The sequence below is a fragment of the Rhinopithecus bieti genome, unplaced genomic scaffold (assembly GCF_001698545.2).
Source record: "Rhinopithecus bieti isolate Rb0 unplaced genomic scaffold, ASM169854v2 scaffold_28016, whole genome shotgun sequence".
Lineage (NCBI taxonomy): Eukaryota > Metazoa > Chordata > Mammalia > Primates > Cercopithecidae > Rhinopithecus > Rhinopithecus bieti.
In genome coordinates this window covers 3,427,481-3,453,557 of record NW_016813202.1, presented here as the reverse complement: position 1 = coordinate 3,453,557, position 26,077 = coordinate 3,427,481, and the positions used below count along the sequence as shown (strand labels likewise).

The 26,077-nt window shown below is 42.6% G+C and overlaps 1 protein-coding gene across 3 annotated transcripts in view; it reads left to right on the top strand.

Moving 5' to 3' along the window:
* The window catches only part of AFF3 (ALF transcription elongation factor 3), a 619,922-nt gene that overhangs the window by 270,027 nt on the left and 323,818 nt on the right, over nucleotides 1–26,077 (top strand). For all 3 annotated transcript variants that reach the window (XM_017847795.1, XM_017847794.1, XM_017847792.1), the window contains one exon: nucleotides 14,311–14,358. In XM_017847795.1, coding sequence (XP_017703284.1) covers nucleotides 14,311–14,358 — 48 coding nt within the window. The remainder of the gene's footprint in view (nucleotides 1–14,310; nucleotides 14,359–26,077) is intronic.

Genomic DNA, 26,077 nt, shown 5'->3' with positions numbered 1-26,077 from the left:
ACCATTGGCTCTAATTATTGTGAAGGGTTGGCAGGTTGTCAGTGGAGTAACAAATTGTATGTATCAACTCAGAGGTACAGTGGGAGGTGAAGACACACTTTTATGGCTACAATTATGTGTCTAGAAAGCATTTTAGGCTTCACTGAGTGGGTCTTTGTAGATATTAGAGTTTCTGTGAAAGGGGGAAGAAGCTTCTTCTCTGCTGAGTGAAAACTTTGATTTTTCTAAAGCCAGAATTACAAAAGGATCTAAAAAGCGAGGGTCTTTGTACTATGGGTTTATCTTTCCCACCTCTGAGCCTCGATTTTGCCACTGGCAAGCCCATGAGGAGCCTCAAACAAGTGCTCAGAGTATGAGACAAAGTGCTACAGAAGGCAAACTCCAGCCCAGAGGCGGAAAGGGAAAATGTAAAACTTTTTTTCCACTGGCCTTCACAATACACAATATATTTTTAATAAAACATCAATGCAGGGAAGACTTGAGAAACCAGGAAGAGAACATAAAAGCCATCAGCTAGAGTTTAATTATTACTAACACAGTTGGATGAGTCAAGCCTAGCAAAGTTACAGAATGTCATGGACTCCCAGTACTTGCCACTTCACTTTGGAAAATCTCGCCTGTCTTGTAAGAAGCATTATTTATGATGTATTTTCCAAGCAGGGCTCTGCCTGATAGGGTTAAGTGTCTAATAAATGCTGCCTAAATGTAGTATTTTCCTCAATAATGAGCTTAACCCTTTGTTTGCTGCAACCTGTAGCTGTGTGAACCCTTCTCTGTGCAAATGAATCTTAATTATTATAAACAGTTCTTCTCATTATGTTTTTATGGATGGCATCTTTTATAGCTTGCTAATTATAAGCATACAGAACTGAATGCTTGAAGTTAAATAACATAAACAGGGTTGTAATAGATTTTCATGTTGAATACTTTATTGATTTATCATTAATTATAATCTCTCAAATCTCTACCCAATTAATCCATTTAATTTGTTGGCTACCATAATTACTCTTATTTCATAATTTTAGATTAGTACTTTTAGAATAGTCTTTGTATTGTCTGTATGGATTTTCTTAACAAAGAACTCATAGACTTACTACTACACTAACCCAGAAGATACAGAAATTTACCATTCAACATTTTATTAATAAAAAATGTGTTGGAAATGACCAGAATTAGAGTCTTAAAAGTTAGAATCTTACATTTTAGAAGCACAGGTTAATAAGTAACTTCCACTCAGTCATTTGACTTCTGATTGAACATGAAATCAATCATACATACTTTCTTTGTAGATTATTCTAATTGTGAAAAAGAACTTTTGGGAAGCTGAAATCATCCCTGGACTTTCCCCTATTAGTTCAAACTCCTGTGTCTGGAATGACCCAGAATGATTTTGAACCCTGTCCCATAAATAACAATATCCTTTAAAAACATGAGGCGTCCAGTGTGGTTCATTTGATTCTCCTTCCCGTGACACTTTCTTCCGCCGTTCCTCAAATGCTGAGACCCTTCCTCGGTCTTGCTGTTCTCCCTAGACTCTGGAGCTTTCAGCTTAGCGACAAAGGTAAACATTAAAAACACGCAATGATGACTCAGAGTAATGAAGTTCTCATAGTGGAAGGAAAAAAATACTATAGGTTTATAGGTAGGAAGAGGGGAGGAGGCTAACAGCCTGGGGCTTATACTGTGTCTTGGTTGTCAGATAGCATGTTTATTTAACAGACAGATTACAAGCATAAAGCCCCATCCCACACTCCCAAACCCTTACCCTGGTCTAATTTTTCCCCATAACATTTCATATTCTGCTATACTGTATAATTTATTTATTATTTTACTGTTTATATTTCATTATAATATAAACTCCATGAGGATAGGAATTTCTGTCTGTCTTACTCACTTATGAATCCCTAGCATATAGGACATGCCAGAAACACAGTAAGCACACAGTAAAGTATGTTGAACAATACTTCTTAGGCATGGCTGTTCAATTAGCGACCACTCCGTCCAGCTATATGAGCAACCAATCCATCATGTCCTTCTACCCACTGGGAAATCAATCTTGCAAAAATCTAAACACATTATATTCAAAACCAGAGGAAAATGGTAGAGATATCATCATCTGGTTCTTGTGACCTCTTGTTGCCTCCTAGTAATCATTGCTTTCTTTTCTAAATACGAAAATACTTTCTGTGTAATTCTAAAATAAAATAATTGTATTTCTGTACTGATCAGCTGTTGTGTAGTAGACACCTTGTAAATGCTTTATATGCGTTGCCTCATTTTTAGCCCTCACATTTGGTAGGTGCTGTTACTGTCTCAGTTCTACAAATGAAAAAGGTATGGTCTAGAGAAATCAGATGATGCCCCCACTGCAGGGACACATGTAACTAATGGCAGAATTGGGTTTGCAAAGGCCCATGTTCCTGCCTACTGCACCACACAGCCTCTGGTGATTTTGGGGATCCAGCAACAAATTAGTCTGCAATTTGGGGATGCTATCTTAGGGAAGAGCTAGGACATTTGCTTTGCCCGGCTGTGGTTTCTTTTAGACAGTTGTTCTGTGACTGTATCTGCCGGTCCCTCCAATGCCATGGGTGCTGTTTTCTCTGGGGCTGCCATGTAAAGTGCTTAAAACATTCTCTTACTATTGCCACCTAACTGGGGTGCGCCCTCTCTTAATTTGTTCTGCTTGTAACTTTGAGGATGGTTTATGGTGCGCAGGCAGAAGCGAGGCAGACGTGGAATCATCCATTGATTTTGTACCATTTCACACTACACCATCTACCTAAGCAGTAGACTACTAAAAGTAGTCACTTTTTAGACTATCTTGCAGATTTTCCATGTCCCCCATTTGGTTGCATGTTACATTACATAGTCTGTATCATTTACTCCTTTGCTATTGCTATATTTCCAAGTGTCCTCTTTTTTTAGCCTAATGGAAGTAGTTTCTAAAAACCATCTATTTTCCCAGTGCTAGAAATCAAGTCCATAATCAAGCACATTATTATTCCTTAGCATGATTATGTTGGAGAGGAGATCTGAGAGATAACTGAATGATTTTTATTTTATTTTTCTGTAAGCCTTTAAGTCATGGCATTAGATAGAAAATAACCATGACAATTTTTCATTTACACTTACTGACTTAATTTTGACTGCTCTTATGGGTGTTTATCACAACATTTTGTTACGTCATTTTTTTGTTAGATTGTTCCAACATCATCCTGGGTGTGTTTTAGTTGGATTACAAGCCTTTTTAATTAATTTATTTTATATTCAGTAAACACAAACTTTTCTCTGTTGGAAAGGTAAGTTGTTGGTGCAGAAATTTGCCTTATGATCAGTTCTATACTCTAATATTCTCTTGAGAGAAGCCAAAGGTTGTGAAGCCAAAAAGTGACCTAAGCACGTGGTTTTCTTTCCAGCCCTTCCCTGTACTTGGAGGATCTCACACACAGTGTTAGGCGGCATTGAAGAGGGAATGTCCTGTATTCTGTCCAAATAGAATCATGCCGGAATAATCTGAGCATATTTTACATGTAGTGTCTTTTTTTTTTTTTTTTTTTTTTTTTTGACAGAGTCTGGCTCTGTTACTCAGACTGGAGTGCACCAGCATGACCTTGGCTCCCGGTAACCTGTGCCTCCTAGGTTCAAGTGATTCTCCCACCTCAGCCTCCCAGGTAGCTTGGATTACCGGCACACACCACCATGCCCAGCTAATTTTAGTAGAGACAGGATTTCAGCATGTTTGCTGGTCTTGAACTCCTGACCTCAGGTGATCCTCCCACGTCAGCCTCCCAAAGTGCTGGTATTACAGGCATAAGCTACCGCACCTGGCCTCTGGTGTCTATTTCTTACTGACCCTTTTGTACAACCGTTTTTTCTCCCTTTGGATTACAATACCATGGAGTTTTCTAATACAATTTGGGCATCAAGATACAGATTGTCTTCTCCTTGGGTCCCACCCAGAGGCTTTGGAATGACGATATAAAGCAGTTCTGAAGCTCCTTTCCCTTCGGAGTTGCTGAGCAGGATCACCTGGGGCTAACTTTAGCTGGTGATGTTTTACATGAAAATTCAGTGGTCAGCAGTCACTGCTGAGACGTTCTGAAGCCAGCTCTGAAAAAGGAGAGGGGACACATGTGAGGATTAATATCTGAGTTCAGCCCCGTATACCCCAAGTTCTATAAGCAGAAGGACTCACTCTGCCATTTACTGGGACACACACCTTGTTTTTCAAGGATCTGAACATTTTATGGGAGTAGAAGGGAAAAGATAAAACAGATTGCTACTATAATAGCTCTCTTCATATCCTGCAACTATTTTCCAAGACTAACAGTAAAGCTACACCAGTAGAATAAAGAATGAAAACGCAACCGCCTCAGCCTCCCAAAGTGCTGGGATTACAGGCATGGGCCAAAGGTCAGGAGTTCGAGACCAGCCTGGCCAACATGGTGAAACCCCGTTTCTCCTGAAAATACAAAAATTAGCTGGGCATGGTGGCAGGTGCCTGTAATCCCAACTACTCTGGAGGCTGAGGCGGGAGCATTGCTTGAACCCAGGAGGCAGAGGTTGTAGTGAGCCAAGATCATGCTATTGCACTCCAGCCTGGCCAATGAGTGAAACTCTGCCTCAAAAAAAAAAAAAAAAAAAGTAAAATAAAATAATTTATAAAGAATGAAAATGCTATAAATGTTCATAAATTTTAAAAAAAGGAAATCTTTAGGGTGTTGTAGGTAGATTGATTTAAAATATAAAACTTGGAGTATTGAAAATTCCTCAACAGCCAACAAAAATAAAAGTGCCAGTTTCTCACTCATGTTTTCCAGTGCTACCTGCTCCCACCTCTCAGATAAGCCTTCTCTCCTGTGCTCTGGCTGATTTCAGCTGGATTTATTTATTCAGCATTTATTTCTAGCATATCACCTCAGAGCGCATACATAGAAATGGCCAATGTTGAGTATGCAGAATGAGCTCTGTTCTGAGGATTGGGAAGAGCTGAGACCCCGTTTGGAAGGTCAGATGATAATGGAGAGAAAGATCCATAAAGAACATGACATAGAAAGGGTGATTTGTGAGTCTGCTCTTTATGTCTTTTAGCAAAATGCTTAAATAAAATTAATGGAATGTGCTAAATAGAATATCGTCAAATACGCAGCAGCACTTTTGCCATTTGCAGTGGTCATTTCCATTCATGGCTGAAAGGGAATTGATTATCCATCTTACTATGGGACACAAATTAGAGCGGTGCTAAGTAGGATCTTTAAATGGTTAGTTTCTTCAGCCACGTTAGATTACTGTGTTTGTCTTGCAAGCTTTTGTGTTCAGAATTTCATGATTAGAAAACTGAAAATAAGTGATAATCAGATGTGTTTTCGTGTATATTTCCTACCATCCCTTAGAAAAAGAATATTAGATTACATAAATGGAAATATATAAAGAATCAGGAAAATATTCGCCCAGGCGCAGTGGCTCACGCCTGTAATCCCAGCACTTTGGGAGGCTGAGGCGGGCGGATCACCTGAGGTCAGGAGTTCGAGATCAACCTGGTCAACATGGTGAAACCTCATCTCTACTAAAAATACAAAAATTAACCGGGCATGGTGGTATGTGCCTATAATCCCAGCTACTCGGGAGGCTGGGGCAGGCGAATCATTTGAACCCTGGAGGTGGAGGTTACAGTGAGCCGAGATCACCCCATTGCACTCCAGCCTGGGCAACAAGAGCCAAACTCTGTCTCAAAAATAAATAAACAGGCCGGGTGTGGTGGCTCACGCTTGTAATCCCAGCACTTCGGAAGGCCAAGGTGCATGGATCACGAGGTCAGGAGATCGAGACCATCCTGGCTAACACAGTGAAACCCCGTCTCTACTAAAAACACAAAAAATTAGCCAGGCATGGTGGCGGGCACCTGTAGTCCCAGCTACTCGGGAGGCTGAGGCAGGAGAAAGGCGTGAACCTGGGAGGCAGAGCTTGCAGTGAGCCGAGATGGCACCACTGCACTCCAGCCTGGGCGACAGAGCAAGACTTCGTCTCAAAATAAATAAATTAATTAATTAATTAATTAAAGATTCAGGAAAATGGTCAAGAAGAAATGGTACATGTACAAAGTCTCACTGAAGTTTGCCTGTAATGTGAGAGTTAAATGACTTCAGCGTTGTCACTCCTGCCTGAACCTGTGTGATCTTCTTCTTGGTAAAATTAATGACTGCAGGGTTTTAGGTGAAAGAACACAGAAATCTTAAAGTATTCTCGTCAATGTCAAGTTGCAAGTGGGAAGCCCTGTAACATGGTTTCTTCTCCCAGTGTTGACAGAGCAGTGTGGAAGACGACCCCAGTAGACAGTACTGCGGCACTTTTTTGAGACATGACCCTGTGGATAAGCACTCGATATCAGTTAGTGATCAGGATATGAAATCACTGTCTCTGCTTCTCATCTCTCATCTCTTTGTGCCATCAATAGGTTCTTGAAATCATCAGCACACTGACAGACCACTTAACTTTCTGAAAACCAAATACGCTTTTAACTACAAGTTCTGATTCAGATCGCTAATTTCTGTTCATAAATATAATAACATGATTGAAACACCTCGTCCTATTGCTAAATATCTGATAGAAAATTATTAGCTCTTTAACAATATTGTCTGCTAATAGAAGGTTAGTACTCTCTAATTTACAGGTATCAATGTGGGAATTAGGGAAGTCAAATAACTTGCTAATGGTTTCTGTACTTAATGGATATAAGCCTAATTTTAATGAAGTAAATAAATGTTGGTGTTCTAAGAATTTAGAACATTGGTGGTTTGCTGCTGTTGTAGTTTTTGGATAAAGCAAAGACATTTCTTTGTAATGTCGATAACCAGCGTTATTCTTATAAAGTTTAGGACTTTCATTTTGTAAATAGTCTTTTTTTTTTAGTGTATTGGCTACTAATTTATTTATTCATTCAGCAAATATAATCGAATGCCTGCTCTGTTGTACTGAGTTCTCTGCCAGGAACTGGTCAGAAATACTTAAACGAGAGGCAGCACATCCATTGGAAAATCTACCAATACAAGCAGATGGCACCCATGAACATTTTCTCATTTTCTTCTTTTCAGTGCAGTGTAAAATGTTTTAATACAGCAAAACCATTGTAAAAAGTAGGCCAGGTACAGTGACTCACGTCTGGAATCCCAGCACTTTGGGAGGCCGAGGCGGGCAGAACACCTGAGGTCAAGAGTTTGAGACCAGCCTGGCCAACATGATGAAACACCATCTCTACTAAAAATACAAAAATTAGGGCGTGGTGATGCATGCCTGTAATCCCAACTGCTCAGGAGGCTGAGGCAGGAGAATCACTTGAACCCGGGAGGCAGAGGTTGCAGTGAGCCGAGATGGCGCCGCTGTGCTCTATCCTCGGAGACAGAGCAAGGCTCCGTCTCAAAACAAAAAAAAAAAAGAAAGAAAAAGTTCTTATATTGTTGGGGAATGGGGAATGCACTCATTGGGTACAGGGTTTTACTTTGAAACAGTGGAAATAGTGCAGAACCAAATAGAGGTGATTATGGTTTACAACATTGTGGATGTATTAAATGCCCCTGAATTGTTTACTTTAAAATGGTAAATTTTATGTTACTTGAATTTTGCCTCAATACTTTTTTTAAAGTTAATGTAGTTTGTGGTTTGTTCCTGTTCATATATTGGTTTGACTTTATACCATATACTAGAATTGGGAGGTATCTGAGAAGTCTAGCTCAGTCCCTTTCAGGTCTTTTTTTGTATCTTTTGGTAAAACTCGAAAGTTTTTTATTTTCCTTTTTTCGTTTGTTTTTTTGTTTTTATTGTTGTTGTTTTTGAGATGGAGTCTCACTTTGTCATCCAGGCTGGAGTGCAGTGACGCACTCTTGGCTCACTGTAACCTCCACCTCCTGGGTTCAAGTGATTCTCCTGCCTCAGCCTCCAGAGTAGCTGGGACTACAGACATCATCACGCCTGGCTAACTCTGAAGTTTTAAAAACAAATCTCAAACATTTCTTGTTGAGGTTATCCTTATTTATTTTTCTTAAATTATGGATGAGATTTTAAAATATTTTTAAATTGTTTATTACTGCTACACAGAAGAGCTATGGAGATTTGACTTTCGTTTATATTCAACTAATATAATTATTAACTTGATTTTAAAATAACAGTAGAGTATTTTCAGTTTTCTAGGTTTATAATAAAACTCTGTAAGCTGATATGAATATGGTTGACTTATTTTCCCTTGGTGATACAATAATTTAAAAGACCCTAAAATTGAATATTAAAGCTGAGCTTTGGTATTCTTTGTCCATTAGGAAAATAGGGATGGATTAAATACTTCTAACTATAATAATTGTATTTTCTCTCCCTTTTTCCTAGCATATCTTATTTTGATGCTCTGGTAAAGCCCTGGCTGTTTGTGTATTTTTCCTCTGCATTTTCCTCATCTACAGATGTAGATGATGGTGTAGACAGCAGGATCAGAGGGAGATCAGAGGCAGCTGGGCTTCCAGCTTGGGGATTGGGAGCAGAATGAATCCCATGGTAGGGGATGGTGCAGGTTAGGTGTGAGACAGGCTGAATTTGGGAGAGAACTGGCTGTCTGCCTCTGTTCACAGGTGACCCTATCCTTAAAGGTAAGGCAGGAGACATAGCTGTAGGGATGGGCTTCCCATGTACTTATCATGGTCCCTGCATTTGAGCTCAGATCCTCACCAATGCTTTTGCGGTGTTGACGGCATACCTAACTTTTTGTATGTCAGTTTTTTGATAAATCAAGAATAGATTGATTTAAAAATATTTCTGCAGGAGTGTTTAAGAATGTACATGGGATATGTAATTTCTAAACGCTTGATGGCCTTTGAGTGCTTAAAGATAAACAAAGGCATTGTGACTTGAAAGTAGTAGTAGTTTAGAATGGAAGTTCCGCCTGAAATGTGTCTGATAAAGAGTTAAACTATTTTCAGAAATGAGGACGCGTGCAGCCCGTCTCTGCAATGAAAGCCATTTCCCACTGATTTGATCACACTCTTTTTTCTTAAGCCCTCCTGCTTCCCATATTCTGTGCTTGGCATGGTCATTAGGGACTTCCGCCATTGGGGGTGGGATGCTCCTGGCTATTCCCTGAGCTATACTTACCCACAGCGTAGTTCTGTACATTTCCTGGCAGTGTGTGGCATGTACATGTAAGTGGTAGGACTGAGGGAACTCACATGATAGGCAGTGCTGTAGAGGAGGAGAATCAGCTGGGGTTGCTAGCTTTTAATTGAAGTTTAGTTGGAGGTTCAGTGAGGTGAGACTGTTATGACAGATTTCAAAATGTAATGATAGGAAAACAAGGTGGGTTCATCAAAGTCAAAGTAAATATGGAGCAACGGCTCAGCAACTCAGCGTGAAACAACAGCTACAAACCCTGAAAAAATACAGAGTAATTAAAATGTGCATTGTGCAGCCCTCCTTCTCAGTGGGTACCTTTCCAAGGAAAGCAATAACTTTATTGTGAAAAATATAAACACGAATTTGGAGACGTAAATTACATGCATATTTTAATCTTGTTTATAAACATGGAAAGTTTTCAAAATGTAAATATAATCACAGCACACAACTGCAGCTGAAACCGGGTTTGAGAAAGACCTCAAGAAGGTAAAAGGTCCCCCAGATCCCCCAACCCCAGCCCTATCGATCTACCTACCCTTTCTGTATATTTGGAGAAGATGAGGTGGAATTCCAGTCTCCTCATTCTAAGGACACAAACCCTTATCCCTTATTTTTTAATGTCACAAATGGGTAGTAGCTTTGACTTTTTCTCTCTACTTCCCCTCTCCTCTCTTCCCCCTTTGGTCTACATGTGTGGTGTTGGAGATTAGCTAGTGAGAGGCAATGGTCAAGCACTGAGTAATTTGCCACATGGAAAGGAGGAGGAAATTTACCCCAATACTGTCTGCATTCTTTGATTTTCATGCTGTGATCATGCAAGTTACCTCAACATGAGCCAGCTCTAGGGATTGGGCTGAGGGAGAGAGCATGAGATAGTAGAGAACTCAGTGAGCTGGTGTTGAAATGTGAGTGGATTCTACCTCAACGGTGCCTTGCTGCCAGAATGATTTTTGGACAGAGCCCTTCACTTCTCTGAGTCACAGTGTCTCCATCTGTTAAAGTCATTGACTTGGCCTGAAAGGGGCTCCAAGGTTCTTTCCCATTCAGATTTTCTATGATACTGTAGCCTATGGATTCACTCCAATCTAAGTGGGGTCCTGGAGATTCAAACCAATGTGGTACTCTTCTTGAGTCCCCAGAACATTTCTCAGCGTTCTGAAAAGACTCAGGAGGCTCCTCTGCCAAAGACTGTCCATGCTGTAATTTAAGGCCAGGACTTCCTGAGACTGTTGTTAAAAGTCCCTGATCCTGGCCTCATTTCTGCTGCCTCCTTAGCTTTACAAAGGGCCTTCCTAGTAGGGAATGATGTCTGTCCAGACCATCAAGGCTTGTGGTTGGAGCTGCCATAGAGATGACTTAGTGTAAAGATCCTACATCTGTGTCTCCAGTGATGAGAGAAGTGTCTGATAGGGCATCTGTCCTGCATTTCTCTCTCAGTGCATTTCCTTATTAGAGTAGAATAGTTGAAATTTATAGGATTGTAAGAGAGACAGTTATAAAAGCAACCTGTCATTTATATACACTACATCAAAAGAAATTAAAGTGTGGTATTCAGGGAAGCTTAGCTTTAAGGATTCAAACCCAAAGTTTAATCTGAAGAGTCTTTTTTAGTATGCTGTTATATATGGGTGATTCCACCAGGAGGACCTGAGGTCAAGTTTTTTTTTGATTAATTGTTTTATGGTAGAAAACAGAAAGCACATTGAAAATTCAGCATTTGCCCTGCCAGCATGTTACACAGTAGGAAATGGTTGGGACTTAGAAGTAGGATAAGAGACATGATTAATGATTCTATAGGTTTGACAGTAGATTTTCTAACTCAGACCACTCATTCCCACCATGAACGCCAAAGGAAGTCTTTCTTCCAATGACCATCAAACCCTGGCCCGACTGAGACTTTCCTATATAACCTTTGTGATGGTTACCTCAGGCTTCCCTGGAAGAGGATCAGGTTCCAAAAGAGCTCTCTAATCTAGTTTTATCAGAGTGTCGGAATGGTGACGTTTCCAGGGCAGTCCCGGGGTAAGGAATTGGGAATGGGAGTGAAAGCTTGTAGTAAGTGTGTGGCCAGCTGAAGCTTTTGGGAACACAGAAGGAAGGATGTGTATAGGAAAGGGTGTGAAGTGTTAGTAAAAGCACTGGTGTCATGACGTTGAACACTCTTTTTCTTGGCTTATAAGGATAGATATGCATGTTATCTTCATGCAGTACTCGTAATGGTGGCTGTGCCTTGCACATTTTGTTGTTGGTCTTTTAATGATGAGACTAGAATGAAGCAAGAAGATAACATTCCTGTTTTAATGAAAATTCACCAAATAATCCACAAGAAAATAAACTTCACCTAAAAGTTCCCAGACGATTGTATCAAAGACCTATACAAAAGAGCTAAAACTGTCTATAAAACTGTTGAAAGAAAATAAACATAAAGGGAAATTTTCATGGCTTGAATTTAGCAATGTTTTCTTAGATAATGATACTCAAAAGCTCGAACAGCAGAAGAAAAAAACAGATAAATTGGATTTCATCAAAATTAAAGTTTTGTACATCCATGAACACTGCCAAGAGTGTGAAAAATAACTCATACAATGGAAGAATATATTTGTAAATCATATACCTGCTAAGGGTCTGATATCCAGAATATTCAAAGAACTCCTGTAACAAAACAACGAAAAGACAACCCGATTACAATTTGGTTAAAGTACTTGAATAAACATTTCCCCAAAGAAGATAAACAAATGATCGATGCTCAGCATCATTACTCATTAAGACAGTGCAGATCTGGTGGCTCACGCCTGTCATCTCAGCACTTTGGGAGGCCAAGGCGGGCAGATCACGAGGTCAGGAGTTCAAGACCATCCTGGCTAACATGGTGAAACCCCATCTCTACTAAAAATACAAAAATTAGCCTGGCATCGTGGCACATGCCTGTAGTTCCAGCTACTCGGGAGGTTGAGGCCAGAGAATCACTTGAACCTGGGAGGCAGGGGTTGCTGGGAGGCGAGATCATGCCACTGCACTCCAGCCTGGGTGACAGAGCAAGACTCCATCTCAAAAGAAAAAAGAGAAAATGCAGATCAAAGCCACAATGATATATCATTTTTATCTACTAGGATAGCTATTATAAAGTAGAATAAAATAGCAAGTATTGGTGAAAAGGTGGAGAAATTAGAACCCTCATACATTGATGGTGGGAATGTAAAATGGTACAGCCACTGTGGAAAACAATTTGACAGTTCCTCAAAAAGTTAAAACAGGCCAGGCACGGTGGCTCATGCCTGTAATCCCAACACTTTGGGAGGCTGAGGCGAGTGGATCACCTGAAGTCAGGAGTTCGAGACCAGCCTGGCCAAGATGGTGAAACCCCATCTCTACTAAAAATACAAAAATTAGCTGGGCATGGTGGTGGGAGCCTGTAATCCCAGCTACTTGGGAGGCTGAGGCAGAAGAATTGCTTGAACCCAGGAGGTAGAGGTTGCAACGAGCCAAGATCGTGCCATTGCACTACAGCCTAGGCCACAAGAGCGAAACTCAGTCTCAAAAAAAAAGTTCAGACAGAGATTACCATGTGGTAACTCTGTGTGGCCTTGGACAAGTCGTGTAAACTTTCTGGACCTAGGTAGAAGACTTGGATAAATTCCTTAATTCTGGGTACGAGAAGGTCTCGATCACGTGTGGGACCTTTTCAAGCCTCATGGATCTTCCTTCACCTTGGTGCCTTACTCGAGTGAAGGGTAGAGTATTTCAAAGGAAGTGTTCTTCCCCAGGACAAGGAATGAGCTGGCAGACACAGGGCACGGAGAGTGTGATGGCACGGTCACTGGCAGAGCCTTTGTAATATTGTTTAAAGTCCTAGTGCTGATTCTGATGAGCCTCATGCCCCTCAGAACTGCAGGAAGTAAACTCATTCATTTCTCATACACCTACCACCAGCCAATAGTTATGGGGTGTGCCCCATGCTGTGTGAAGCATGGTGCTAGAAGACAGGGAGCCCCAGAATCCAGGGAGCTGACGTTTCAGAGAGAGGAGATATTACTGGAGACTTCATTATTGAGTTGCAGTCGTGGCGAGGGCTCTGAAGAAGTGGAGGCTGCAGTGGACAAGCACTCCAGGGTCAGGGTGGCTGCTCTGCAGAAGCTGTGGATCAGCTGCTGTCTGAAGGATGACTTAACTAGAAACTAACTAGGAATGAATTCAGGAAATTAACTAGGAAAACCAAGAAAGGTGCAGATAGCATTCCTGGTAGAGAGGGAACAGTGAGGAGGAAGGGAGAGTGGGCTTGGAGAAGAGACTGCGGAGAAAAGCCTCATTCCAGGATGTCACAGTGACATCTACTCTCAGGTTGACATCCTTGAATTGTAGGACCAAGAGAAATGATCTCCCTGAGACCACAGGTGGGCACTTTCACCAGCATCCACTGCTTCTGTGTCCCCACCAACCCACATCCTACACTCTTGGCTGTGTAGCCAGCAGGAAACACGTAGCATCTCTGGAACTTAAAATGCTCCCCCGAGTCGGCTGTGACCTGAAGCCACTGCACCTCGAAACTTCTTTAGTCTGCACAGCACAGGGCAGCGTGAGTGACAGAACAAGTGACTTGAACGTGACGCCCCACATGCCAGGCCAACATCCAGAGGATATTTCTCTTTTTGGTGTTTCCGTTTTCTGCCCATCAAACCAGGAAACCAAGGCTCTGAGGGTGGTGGAACTACCAGACTTTTACTTAAGCGGCAGCAACTATTGTGGTACTTGGTAGGCCCACGGCGTGTATTTGGTGGATAACTTGGATCCACTGTTGTAGCGGAGGCCACAGTTTCCGCACGTTAATGGCGCCCAAGCTGGATGGAGCTCATACCTGCAGGTCACGTTCTGTACCCCTAGGAGCCCATCCCGGTTAAAGTGGTGTGGTTGGAGGGGCCACAGTTGAGCCTCTAGGGTGTGTGTGTGGTGCTCCAGCCGGAGATGGGGGAGCAGCAGCCACAATAGGAGCTGGTCATTACGGAAAGGAGCCTGTCTGCCAGTCCCAGGTCAGGCATCCCCTCAACCTGTAACTGGATGAATTTTTTTTTGGCGGGGGGCCACTCATTGGGAACCTTGCATGTCTTCTGTGTGGTCATCAATCTGTTCCATCAGGCTCAATTTTTTTTTCTTTGCTTTCAGGAGAGTAGATCTGGAGAAACCAACAGCTGTGTTGAAGAAATAATCCGGGTAAGATAATTCTTGAAACAGTCTTATCAATCTGTGGGACATAGACTCTAAATGGGAAGGAAACCTGTGGCTCCATGATAAAGGAGCCCGTAGTTTGTTGTTTGACGTTTACGTTTTCTGAGAGTGGTCATGTAAGTTTTGGAAACAACATTTCTGTTAGCAGTCTAGCAGCTGCACCCCCTCTGGGCACCTCTGCACAGGCTGAGGTGACACCCTATTAAAGTGATCAGCTGGAAGACAGAAGGAGAGAATTTAGATGAAAAATATGCTGGTGCTCACATTTGGATGCCCCATTTATCACCCTGCTGTTTAAAAGCATCCTTTAATAGTCTGTACTTTTTTTGAGTCAGGCAGGGGTTGGCTGGTTATTTTTCCTGTAAACTTAATTGGAATCAGAAGCACTTGACAAAGAGGTAATGTTGAGGATCTGGAGCTCTTATTTCTCTGTTGTTCCACGTGTTATTCTCCCTGTCACCCTCTGCGAGCCCGTCTTTTTCATCACCGTTGTGGCTAGTGTGGGTTCCCTCCCTGAACCAGTTTCGTGCCCAGCTTGACTTAGGTTGGGCTGTTCTGCCACATCAGTGTTTCCCCAAATATTCAGACATATAATCAGGATGTCGTCATCAACCCATATTTTCCTTCACTCATATTTTTTCAGGGGAGTTACCTAATAATTTATAGTTCTCAAAAAGCTGATACTACACTGGGCAAAACACCAAGACAAATTAGGCCAGATGGTATGGAATTTCACTGTTAAAAAAAAAACTTTATTTTCATTTAATATGGTCCTTTCTTTTGGACATCCTACACACTTTTTTTTTAATGCTGGTGGATTACAGTAATATAATTACTTGGGTTAAAATTTTACATTAACAACGATTTTAAAAGCAGAATGTTTTCTTTCTGGAAAGCATTATTTCATAAATAAGTTGCACGTTGACCAGAATAACTAATTGAGGTGTGATTTGTTGAATTCATAATGATTTTTTTTCTGGCAGAGATTTATAGAGAAAGCAATTATCAAAACAGGCAGCTTCATTTCTGGTATTTAAGTATATGTTAAATAAAATGCATAGTCTATTTTATATCTATATTGTCTCTGTTCTGGGACTTTGTTTCCAGTAAAAGAACAATCAACATAAGATGCTGATATAACTTTTCCTGTTTTTCTCTTTCAACATACTTTCCTGTTTGCAGTTCACGTATTCCATTTTTAAGCCATTTTCCTTTGATCGGTTATGGTGTTTATGTCTGCAAAAAGGTAATACCAGAACACACCAATCCCCTCTTTGGTTTCCCTAAGTAGAAAAATTCTACCTTCTCATTCTCTCTTGGCCCTTCTGAGGATATGGAAGAAATCCATCCTTTGATGTTCCTATTCTGTTCTCCATACAAGGCTTGAAGTTTGAACAAAGACTTGAGTAATTCACACACCAAAAGGATAGAGTTTAGGTAAAGCAAAATTCAATTTGAATAAAACTGAGTGTCACAATCAAGAGCTCATTCAGCTTTACAGTTACTGTTTTCTAAAGAGAGCTGATGAGAGCCTCATGTCCCCTCGCCCCAGTCCTCCCCTCCCTCCCACCGCCAGTGCTGTACCTGTGCCACAGCCCTCTTCAGGTGAGCCCTGAAGCAAAAGGAGAACATGTACCCACTGGATCACTGATTTGTGTCCATATGCAAGGCTGAAGTTTGCATGTGTGCAAGAGGGCAGTGGAGATGGTGGCTGGATCAGGAGGCAGCTGAGCTCCAAATTCCACTCTTCCTAGCCCATGAGCAGCAGTCAGGAGGGGAGGTGGGATGGACGAGGAGGAAAGAGAGATGATGGTGGCACTAGTTGAGCCTGGAGCTTTTTACTCTCTCTCCCTACTTGTCAGCCTAAAGTGTTAGTAGTAGTAGTTGGTGTCTGGGGAGCTCCTAGGGGATCGGGTTAGTGTTCCCAGTGTTTCCTGGAATGGCTTTCTGTCTATGCCTGCATCACTGACATTAGTCATTCTCCAAGATCATCTACCCCTCTTAACCTCCAAACACAAGCATAGCACTCCTTCTTGGTTACCGCCCATAGTATTTGTTGTGTGTCTGTCACACACCAGCCTTCCTCCAAGATTGTGGCCCCAAGGAGAGGGAAAGCCAGAGTGGTTGGTGAGTAGGTAGATAAAGCTAAGCGGGAGAGGCAGAAGGAGCTAGGTCGTAGATCCTGTAAGATGCGGATCAGCTGAGCATTTGAGCAGAGTGATGTGATCACATTAGCACTTTAAATGCACCACTCTGGCTGCTATGGAGAGAGGATCCACAGGGAAAAGGAGAAGCAAGAGGGATTGGGAGGCTATTGCAGGAGTCCAGACCAGAGATGCTTGGTGGTGCGCTCACGGCCATGGGAAACATTAGGGGAGATCCTGGCTTGTGGGAAGGGTGGAAATCATAAATTCATTTTTAGACATAGTGAGTTTGATGTGCCTTTGGGACATTCAAGTAAACCACAGAGAACATAGAACAACCTGTTGGAGGCCAGAGCAGAGGTCTGAGCTGTTAGACCAACATTTTGGATTAATTAGCATGCCATTGGTAATAACACCATAGAAGTAGGTAAATTTTTCTGGAGAGAGACTAGAGACCCAGGAACAGTGAGAATCTAAATTCTGACTTTTAGAGACCAAGGGAAGGAATAGCCGCTGGCGAGTGGCAGTGAGAGAGAGTGACAAGAAACGTGGAGGGAAAATTGTGACGGTGAAAAGTCATGGAATCCAAGGAATGAGATTCAAGCTCAGTGGTGTTCAGAGTTTCTGAGGACGAGAAAGATGAGGATCTAAAACCACGCAGTGGATGAGACCCCAGAAACGTTGCTGGTGACCTTTGCGAGTGCCCTTTTTGTGGAGTAGAGGGGGCAGAAGCCACACTAGAGAAAAGAGAAAATGCAGTCAGTGAATTTAGAGACTTCTTGGGAGGAAAGGCTGTAGCTTCCCTTCAGCTCCCTTTCCAATTGCAATACGTCCCTCATACAGTAACCAGCACCAGGTGATGAAGAGCTGATGTTGACTGAGCATGCATTATGTGTGAGGCACAGTTCTAAGCTGTGATTTAACCCCCACAGCTGCCTCATGAGGTCGGCGTTGGTAACGTTCCCATTTTACAGATGAGGAAACTGAAGTGAGGATGAGTTAGACACAACTTGCCCAAGGTCACACAGCTAGCAAGTGGCAGAGCTGGGATTCTAATGAAGACGCCTTGCACAGCAACCTCTCTTAACTACCATGCTGACTTACTAGATGAAGATGCTCCCCTGGCTCCTTAACGAAACCACTCAGCCAATTCGTCGTGAACGGGAGGTTTCCCGTTTCTACCTGTTTATGATTCGGAAGTGCCAGATCATGCATTTAGGCACTTAAATTCAGAGGTTTTATAGCCAGTGTTATCAACCTCATCTTTAACTTATTCCTCTCTCCTCTTTATTTTTTGCTGAGGTGACTGTTTTCAAGTCATTTGAATATTACATTGTGTTCTAACATATAATTATTTTTTATCCTTACTCAGAGAGTTTTAATCCTGGGACCTAATAAATCTGTGTGTTATGGCAAAATTCTCTTAACTGAGGGAGAAATTAAAACAGAGTTCTGTGAGGATGGGCAATCAGGGCTAGAAGCCTTCATGGCTGACATATGTTTGTAACAAGCAGTTTTCTAAGTTACACTCTATTTCATCCTTAAAGGTTCCAGTGCTGTAATACTTAGGTGCTTTTCATAGCATTATCCATTAACGTAGAATGGCATTAGCATTTGTTCAGCAAATAAAATTGGTTTACAACTTAATGGGTGGGGGTGCAGGGCTGGAATCTTAGGATGTGTGGGTTTTATGCAAGACAGCTCTACATGGCATTTGTTGAAGACACTCATAACATAGAGTGCCTTTGTAATAAGAGACCAGTGTTTGAGATTCTGGTTTGGAGTTAAGGAATGAATTTAGAGACAATTTCAGTGCAACATCGGAGCAGATCACTTTCTTGGCGCTCGCTCATCATCTTCAGCCACTAATTTAATTCCAGTGTGCTGCAAAATATTCTTAGGGAACATTTACATAGAGTTGCATTTCGGTTTATCTGAAGGGTTGGGCACTTGTTTAAATTTTGGAGACCTCAACCAGTTTCCTGACATTATAGTGAAACAAACTTGAGGCAAATAAAGTGAACTCATTTTTTCCTTGGTTTTCCGGAAACTCAGGAGCATCCTGGATGGGATGATTTCCAGTTGTGGTCCTGGGCGATGTGTGAGTTGAGGGCACTCACCTGGGGAATGCACATCATGATAACCTCTCACATGTACAGACCCCGGATGGTGGGACAAGAGAAGCCTTATGCTCACAAATATCAATCAAATGAAAACATACTCGCCATTCTATGCCTACCGGAAGGTAGAGGACAAAGAGATAACTTGTTTTCAGTGATCTATTTGGGGCCTCGTATGTATGTGGGCCGTTGGACTACACATTGTCATCCATAGAGTCCGTTCACATTTTCGTAACATCATTATAGTTTTTTCTTCTTTATATTTGAGTGAGCATTTTCAAAAAATAAGTGCTTAAATGTGAATCGCATAGAACAATAAGTACAAATTCTTATATTTATCCATGAATGAGGTTTTCGATTGCAGTGTTTTTTAACTGTACAGAGTTGAAAAGGTTAATACGTGTCCACTCATATTATCTATCAATACTTTCAAATGTGTAAATTCCCAAAACACTTAACTTATGTTCAATCGGGGTCAAATCTTCCCTGCTTCAGACCAGGCAGGCTTTTTTTCTCTAGCTCATACTGTTTCCTTTATAAGTTATTTCATTTGTTTTCCAAGAGCAAAGATTTCATTAGTGATGAAATGAAGTCCACCAATGGCAAAATCAATCCAGGTGTAACTGTAGAGGTGCGCCATTAATATATCCCGTTACTTGCTGTAGTTAAATAAACTCAAAAGTCAGCACAATGGAGGGCTAGAGAAATTCACTGAGAAAAACCTCCAGTAAGTCTAGCCAAGATAAGTGAGTTGACTTGATAGTCGTGTGTTTTCTTTTTGCATTTGGCCATCTGAACGGTTAGGGATAGAAATACCATACTTTCATATCTCATTTTATATCCATGAGATTAATTGTTAATAAATGCTATTATACTAATCCTTTGGGGTGAAACCGAAAGCCCTTCCTAAATGGCTCCACTTCTACCTGCCAGGAGCACCCTGGTGCCTGCAAGCTGTGAGCCAACAGCTTGCCACTCTGTTGCAGGGCCCCGTGACTACAACCTGTGGACTTGGCAGTGACTCTGGAGGTGTTCATTTTCTAACAGAGGTGGGACAAGAGACCACCTTAATTCAGAATCCGTTCTGAGCCCGGAGGCTTTGGGGTGATGGGTAAAGGAACACACTGGAAGTCCAGAACCTCCTGTTGAGAGTGAACAGCTTTGCCCTTCGATAGTTACCTGTCTCATTTTGATGCATGTCGTTAGAAATCACAAAGGTGTTTGCAGAACCGTATGCCTAGAAGATAAAGGGAATGTTAGCAGCCCAAGCATCTAAAAGTCTGTGAGCTTATAACTTCTGCCCTAACAGTAGAAAGTGGGTGCTGATGCCACAGTCAGTATCTTTTCATGGGGCGTTTGTCAGTATTTTACTGTGAAGGTTTCACGGTTTCTTGGAGATACTTGGAGAACTTCAGCACTACACCAGAGGACCAAGGCGAGTACGTCGAATAGAAGTAGATGTCCTCAGTACCTTCGAACACCTACCACATGCAGAAGGCACAGAGCAGGTGGGATTAGTGAGTTAGAGGAGGAATGCAGGGGAGAAAACAAATAGCGGTGTGCTTCTTTCAACAGCAGGACTTCCTTGAAAGGTGGTTTGCAGAGAGTCCCGCCCCAGCAACACAAAACAAGAGGGTAGAGGGGTGGGACTGGAGCTGAGAGAAAACAACCTTACTGGCCTCGTATGTATGTGGGCCGTTGGACTACACATTGTCATCCGTATAGTCCGTTCACATTTTCGTAACATCTTTATAGTTTTTTCTTCTTTATATTTGAGTGAGCATTTTCAAAAAATAAGTGCTTAAATGTGAATCACATAGAACAATAAGTGCAAATTCTTGTCTTTATCCATAAATGAGGTTTTCGATTGCAGTGTTTTTTAGCTGTACAGAGTTGAAAAGGTTAATACGTGTCAAATCATGGTATCTATCAATACTTTCAAAGGTGTAAATTCCCAAAACACTTAACTTATGTTCAGTCTGGGTTTCATCTGAGTGTTCTTCTCCAGCAGTGAAATGCTAGTGTTCAGTACTCGCCAGCTAACCTGGTTTATGTCATTTGTTAACTTTATTTGAGAGAACCAACGCAATTTTATTTTTTCTTTCTTGTTCCCATACTTAATATCACCATACGTATTCATCAGACTTTGAAAACTTACTGGAGATGAGAGCTGAAGATTACTTTTATAGTTATTGTATTTTAAGGCATTTAAAAGGATTTTTAGAATGCAATTTGCATACAGCAGGTGCTCGAATAACGTCATTTCATTCAACTTTGTTTTGTTATAAGGTTGATAAGAAAAAAACCCAGTTCCCATCCAGGGCCACCGTGTGTGGAGCCAGTACATTGTTCCCATGTCTGTGTGGGTTTTCTCTGGGTTTTCTCCAGTTTCCTCTCACATCCCAAAGATGTACCCTTTAGGTTCACTGGCATGTCTTCACTCAGTGCCAGTAGTGTGGGTGTGCGTGGGTGTGCCTTGCCAGGGGTTGGCTGGCGACCTGACCAGGGCTGGTGCCTGCCTTTCTCCAACCACCTGCCCCACTGAACTAGGATAAGTGGCCTGAAAAAGAATGAATGAATAGAAATGATTCTAACATAAAAATTCATCAAGTCTACAATAGTCATACAGATGCACAACACTAAACAGTGTGGTATGAAAGAACCAGGTGAGCAGGCCTTGTTGTGATTGTCTTTGTTTTATTTTGTTTTTGTTTTGTTTTGTTTTGTTTTGAGACAGAGTCTTACTCTGTCACCCAGGCTGGAGTGCAGTGGCACAATCTCGGCCTCCTGGGTTCAAGCAATTCTCCTGCCTCAGCCTCCCGAGTAGCTGGGATTACAGTCACATGCCACCACACCCAGCTAATTTTTGTGTTTTTAGCAGAGACGGAGTTTCACCATGTTGACCAGGCTGTTCTTGAACTCCTGACCTCAGGGGATCCACCTGCCTCGGCCTCCCAAAGTGCTGGGATTACAGGCATGAGCCACCGCGCCTGGCCCATGACTATCTTTAAACTTCGTGGCAGGAGGAGGTGCTCCTTACAGTTTTTGCTTTGCAAACATTTATTCCTTGATGGAAACCACCACCACTACAACTGCAATCACTCACTGATTCACCAAGAATGCTGTCAGTAATGATCTTACTTGGTTATGTATTTATATTTATTTATTTATTTATTTTACTTTAAGCTCTGGGATTCATGTGCAGAATGTGCAGGTTTGTTACATAGGTATACATGTGCCATGGTGGTTTGCTGCACCCATCAACCGGTCATCTAGGTTTTGAGCACTGCATGCATTAGGTATTTGTCCTAATGCTCTCTCTCCCCTTGCCCACCACCCTCTGACAGGCCCTGGTGTGTGATGTCCCCCTCCCTGTGTCCTTGTGTTCTCATTGTTCAACTCCCACTTATGAGTGAGAACATGCGGTGTTTGGTTTTCTGTTCCTGTGTTAGTTTGCTGAGAATGATGTCTTCCGGCTTCATCTATGTCCCTGCAAAGGACATGAGCTCATCCTTCTTTATGGCTGCATAGTATTCCATGTTGTATATGTGCCACATTTTCTTAATCCAGTCTATCATTGATGGGCATTTGTGTTGGTTCCATGTCTTTGCTATTGTGAACAGTGCTGCAATAAACATTGGTGTGCATGTGTCCTTATAGTAGAATGATTTATACCTTTCAGTATATACCCAGTAATGGGATTGCTGGGTCAAATGGTATTTCTGGTTCTAGATCCTTGAGGAATTGCCACACTGTCTTCCACAATGGTTGAACTAATTTACACTCCCACCAACAGTGTAAAAGCATTCCTATTTCTCCATGTGCTCTCCAGCATCTGTTTCCTGACTTTTTAATGATCTCCATTCTAACTGGCATAAGATGATATCACATTGTGGTTTTGATTCGCATTTCTCTAGTGACCAGTGACGATGAGCTTTTTTTCATACGTTTGTTGGCCACATAAATGTCTTCTTTTGAGAAGTGTCTGTTCATATCCTTTGCCCACTTTTGATGGGGTTGTTTTTTTCTTGTAAATTTGTTTCAGTTCCTTGTAGATTCTGGATATTAGACCTTTGTCAGATGGGTAGCTTGCAAAAAGTTTCTCCCCTTTTTTAGGTTGCCTGCTCACTCTGATGATAGTTTCTTTTGCTGTGCAGAAGCTCTTTAGTTTACTTAGATCCCTTTTGTCAATTTTGGCTTTTGTTACAATTGCTTTTGGTGTTTTAGTCATGAAGTCTTTGCCCATGCCTGTGCCCTGAATGGTATTTTTCTTACTTGTTTTATTAATCTTTCTTAATGTATGCATAGCTCACATTTTTTCAGTATTTAATATTAAAAGTGTTTGGACCTTACGAAGTTTGGTGATGTTTTTGTGATCAGAAATGTGCTGTTTATATCAAAATCAGCCTATGGTGAAACTGGTTTCATTATATAGCATTTCACTTAGGAGCCTCAGTTTCAAAGACCCTATTCATGGCATTAAGTGAGGACTTACTGTCGAGACACCAAAATATCTGCTGAAGTGATATTAGTACTTAAAATATGAAGGCAAATAAGATTCTACTAAAAGTATTTTTGGAGTGTGAATGTGTATACCTGATGTGTGAGTGCAATTCTTGTGCCATAAAATCCCTAGCATGAAGGGCTCTGTGACCTTCAGCTCTACCCAACATTTGTCACTTTTCACTCTGACCTAGGAGTTCCATCAGGCAGCTGGTCCTTACAAACAGGTCCTCGAGTATAAGCCACCAAAGACCTTTCAGTCCCATTACTGCCTCCATCAAATTCCCCAAGGGCACTACAGTGTTTCTTCTCAAAAGCCTTGCTGGTCTCAGCCTGTGGCTGGGATCGCGTTGTACTGAGTCATGGCCCTCTTTGGAAGTGGGTCCCTCTCATGGCAGTCACTGCTAGCTCACTACACGTTCATGCTTGGTGCCTTGCTTGTCCACTCTCTGGTCTGCACTGCTCCTGAGTCACTCCAGGACTGACAGGATGGAGTCCAGGCTGCTTCTCTCCAGCAGCCAGTGCTGGAAGCCTGGATCGTGGACCCCTCCAGGCAGCCAGCCGGTTACGACTGACCTGTGCTTTGTGCTGGATCTCACTGCCAGGGCAGGATCACAGTAACGAAACTATCCTCTCTGCCTTGAAGGGTGACTTATTCCCCGCTGGAGCTCACCATCAATGCGATGTTCACCAGCGTTACTGACTTGGAGGGTATCCTTCAGTCAGTTTACCATTGACTTTATCAACCCCCTCAGGAACCTTTAACACGCTTTTATCCCGATTGCTCCTGAATGAAATTCTAATACCACAGAGATGCCACATGTCTGTTTTGTATATGGTACGTGAGTCTGCTCAAACACAGAGTAAGGTTTTCTCATCCCCAAGAACCAATTTTGTAAGGTGCCCATTGGGGATGCCTGGCTTAGACCATCCCTGCTTGCTGCACACCTGTCACGCCAGCACCTCCTTGTCACTCTCTTCGTCACCCTCCACAGACGCTTCACATTCTCTGTCCCCAAAGAGATGGATGCCATCCAGTGGGCACCCCTGGGCCAGTGACATCAGATGGTCACTGTGCCAGGCTCTGTTCTCGGCGCTGGGGGTGTAGGGATGAGCAAAACAGGCACTACTGAAGCCAGCACAGGAGCAAGCACCTCCTCTCTCTGCCCTCTTCTAACCTGTCTCTCTACTAGCGTCTCATTCTCGGTAAACACATACAGATTCTTTCTGTCGTATGTGTGTGCATGTACATATATATGTATATATGTGTTTGTGTGTGTGTATATATATATATATATGTTCAGTGCTGCATTTCTTGTAGCTCTGTCTTCCTTCCTAACTAGACTCTCCAGACCAGTCTCTGCGTCTTCACTTTCATTTCCCCTTCAACCAACTGCCATCTCTCCCACCGCCTTCCTTCCTGAAATGGCTTTTACTGAGGTCACCACCCCAGGCTTGCTTATCAGAAGTACAGAGAGCATTTCCCCGTGTGATCTCTGGCAGGCATTTGATGTTGCTGACTGCACGATCCACGTGAAAATGCTCATGACCTTGGTGTCTGTCACACCCTCCTGGGTTCACCCACTTTGTGGTCCTTTCTCCTGGGTCTCCTCCGTGGACCTTGTTTCCTGTAAGTCCCCCTCGATGTTGGTGTTCCTCAGGGTCCCGTCCTCACTCTTCTCATCTCATACGCTGTACTTCCATGGTGACTGGTAACATCTGCGTGGGGATGGGTCTCAAGTGTGTCTCCAACCCAGCTCTGTTTCCTGAACTTCCTGTCACCTGCCCAGCGGCCACCAGATTGCTCCACTTAGATGCGTCTTGGATACCTGCACCTTAACTCATCTCACACCTCTGCCGGGTCCTCCTGCGGCTTGGATCATCTTCATTCCCCGGCTGTCCATGCTGTCGGGTGCTTCCTCTCCTTCACACTCACCATGTGCAGTTCCTCACCAAGCCTGTCAGTTCTATCTCCCTCCAGTGGGTCCACTTCTCTTCATCTCCAGCCATCTCCTTGTTCATCCACCATCCTTTCCTACACGACTCCAGAGACCTGCTTGCCAGCCCTCTGCCTCCCGCCAGTCTCCATCATGGAGGCAGAATGCACTTTCCAAAGCACAGGTTTGCTGGAAACCTGTTCGTGGCTCTCCTCTGGGCTCAGGACAGAGTCAGACCACAGACCCCCAGGCGTGGTTTGCAGAGTCGCACGTGCTGTGGCCATGCATATGCTTCCAGTCTCATCTTTCACCATGATGCCCCTCACGATCCATGCCGCACTTCTGCAGGCGTAACCACTGCTCTCACTGTCACCTCTGGGTGCAACTCATGCTCTTCCCCAGCCCTGGTACACACTCTGCCTACCCCTGACCACACATGTAGCTGACCGACTCCTGCATATCTTCCAAGCCTCACTAGAGATATCACTCCCTCCAGGAAGCTGTCGTGATTCCCAAAGTCTGAATTAGAGGCTCCTCTTCCGTGTCTGGCAGTTACCCTTTATTCTTATTGCAACACTTAATATGTAATGGTCTTTCTTATTTCCTCCAGGGCTGTTGTCATCTACCTCCATGGGTGTGCATGATGGCAGGCACATAGTTGACGTTTAATAAAAAGTGAATAAATGGCCAGGCGGGGTGGCTCACGCCTGTAATCCCAGCACTTTGGGAGACCGAGGCGGGTGGATCACCTGAGATCAGGAGTTCGAGACCAGCCTGGCCAACATGGTGAAACCCCATCATTACTAAAAAAACAAAAATTAGCTGGGCATGGTGGTGGGTGACTGTAACCCCAGCTACTCAGGAGACTGAGGCAGGAGAATCACCTGAACCTGGGAGGCAGAGGCTGTAGTAAGCCAAAATCGCACCACTGCACTCCAGCCTGGGTAAGAGAGTGAGACTCCATCTCAAAAAAAAAAAAAAAAAAAAAAAAAAAAAAAAA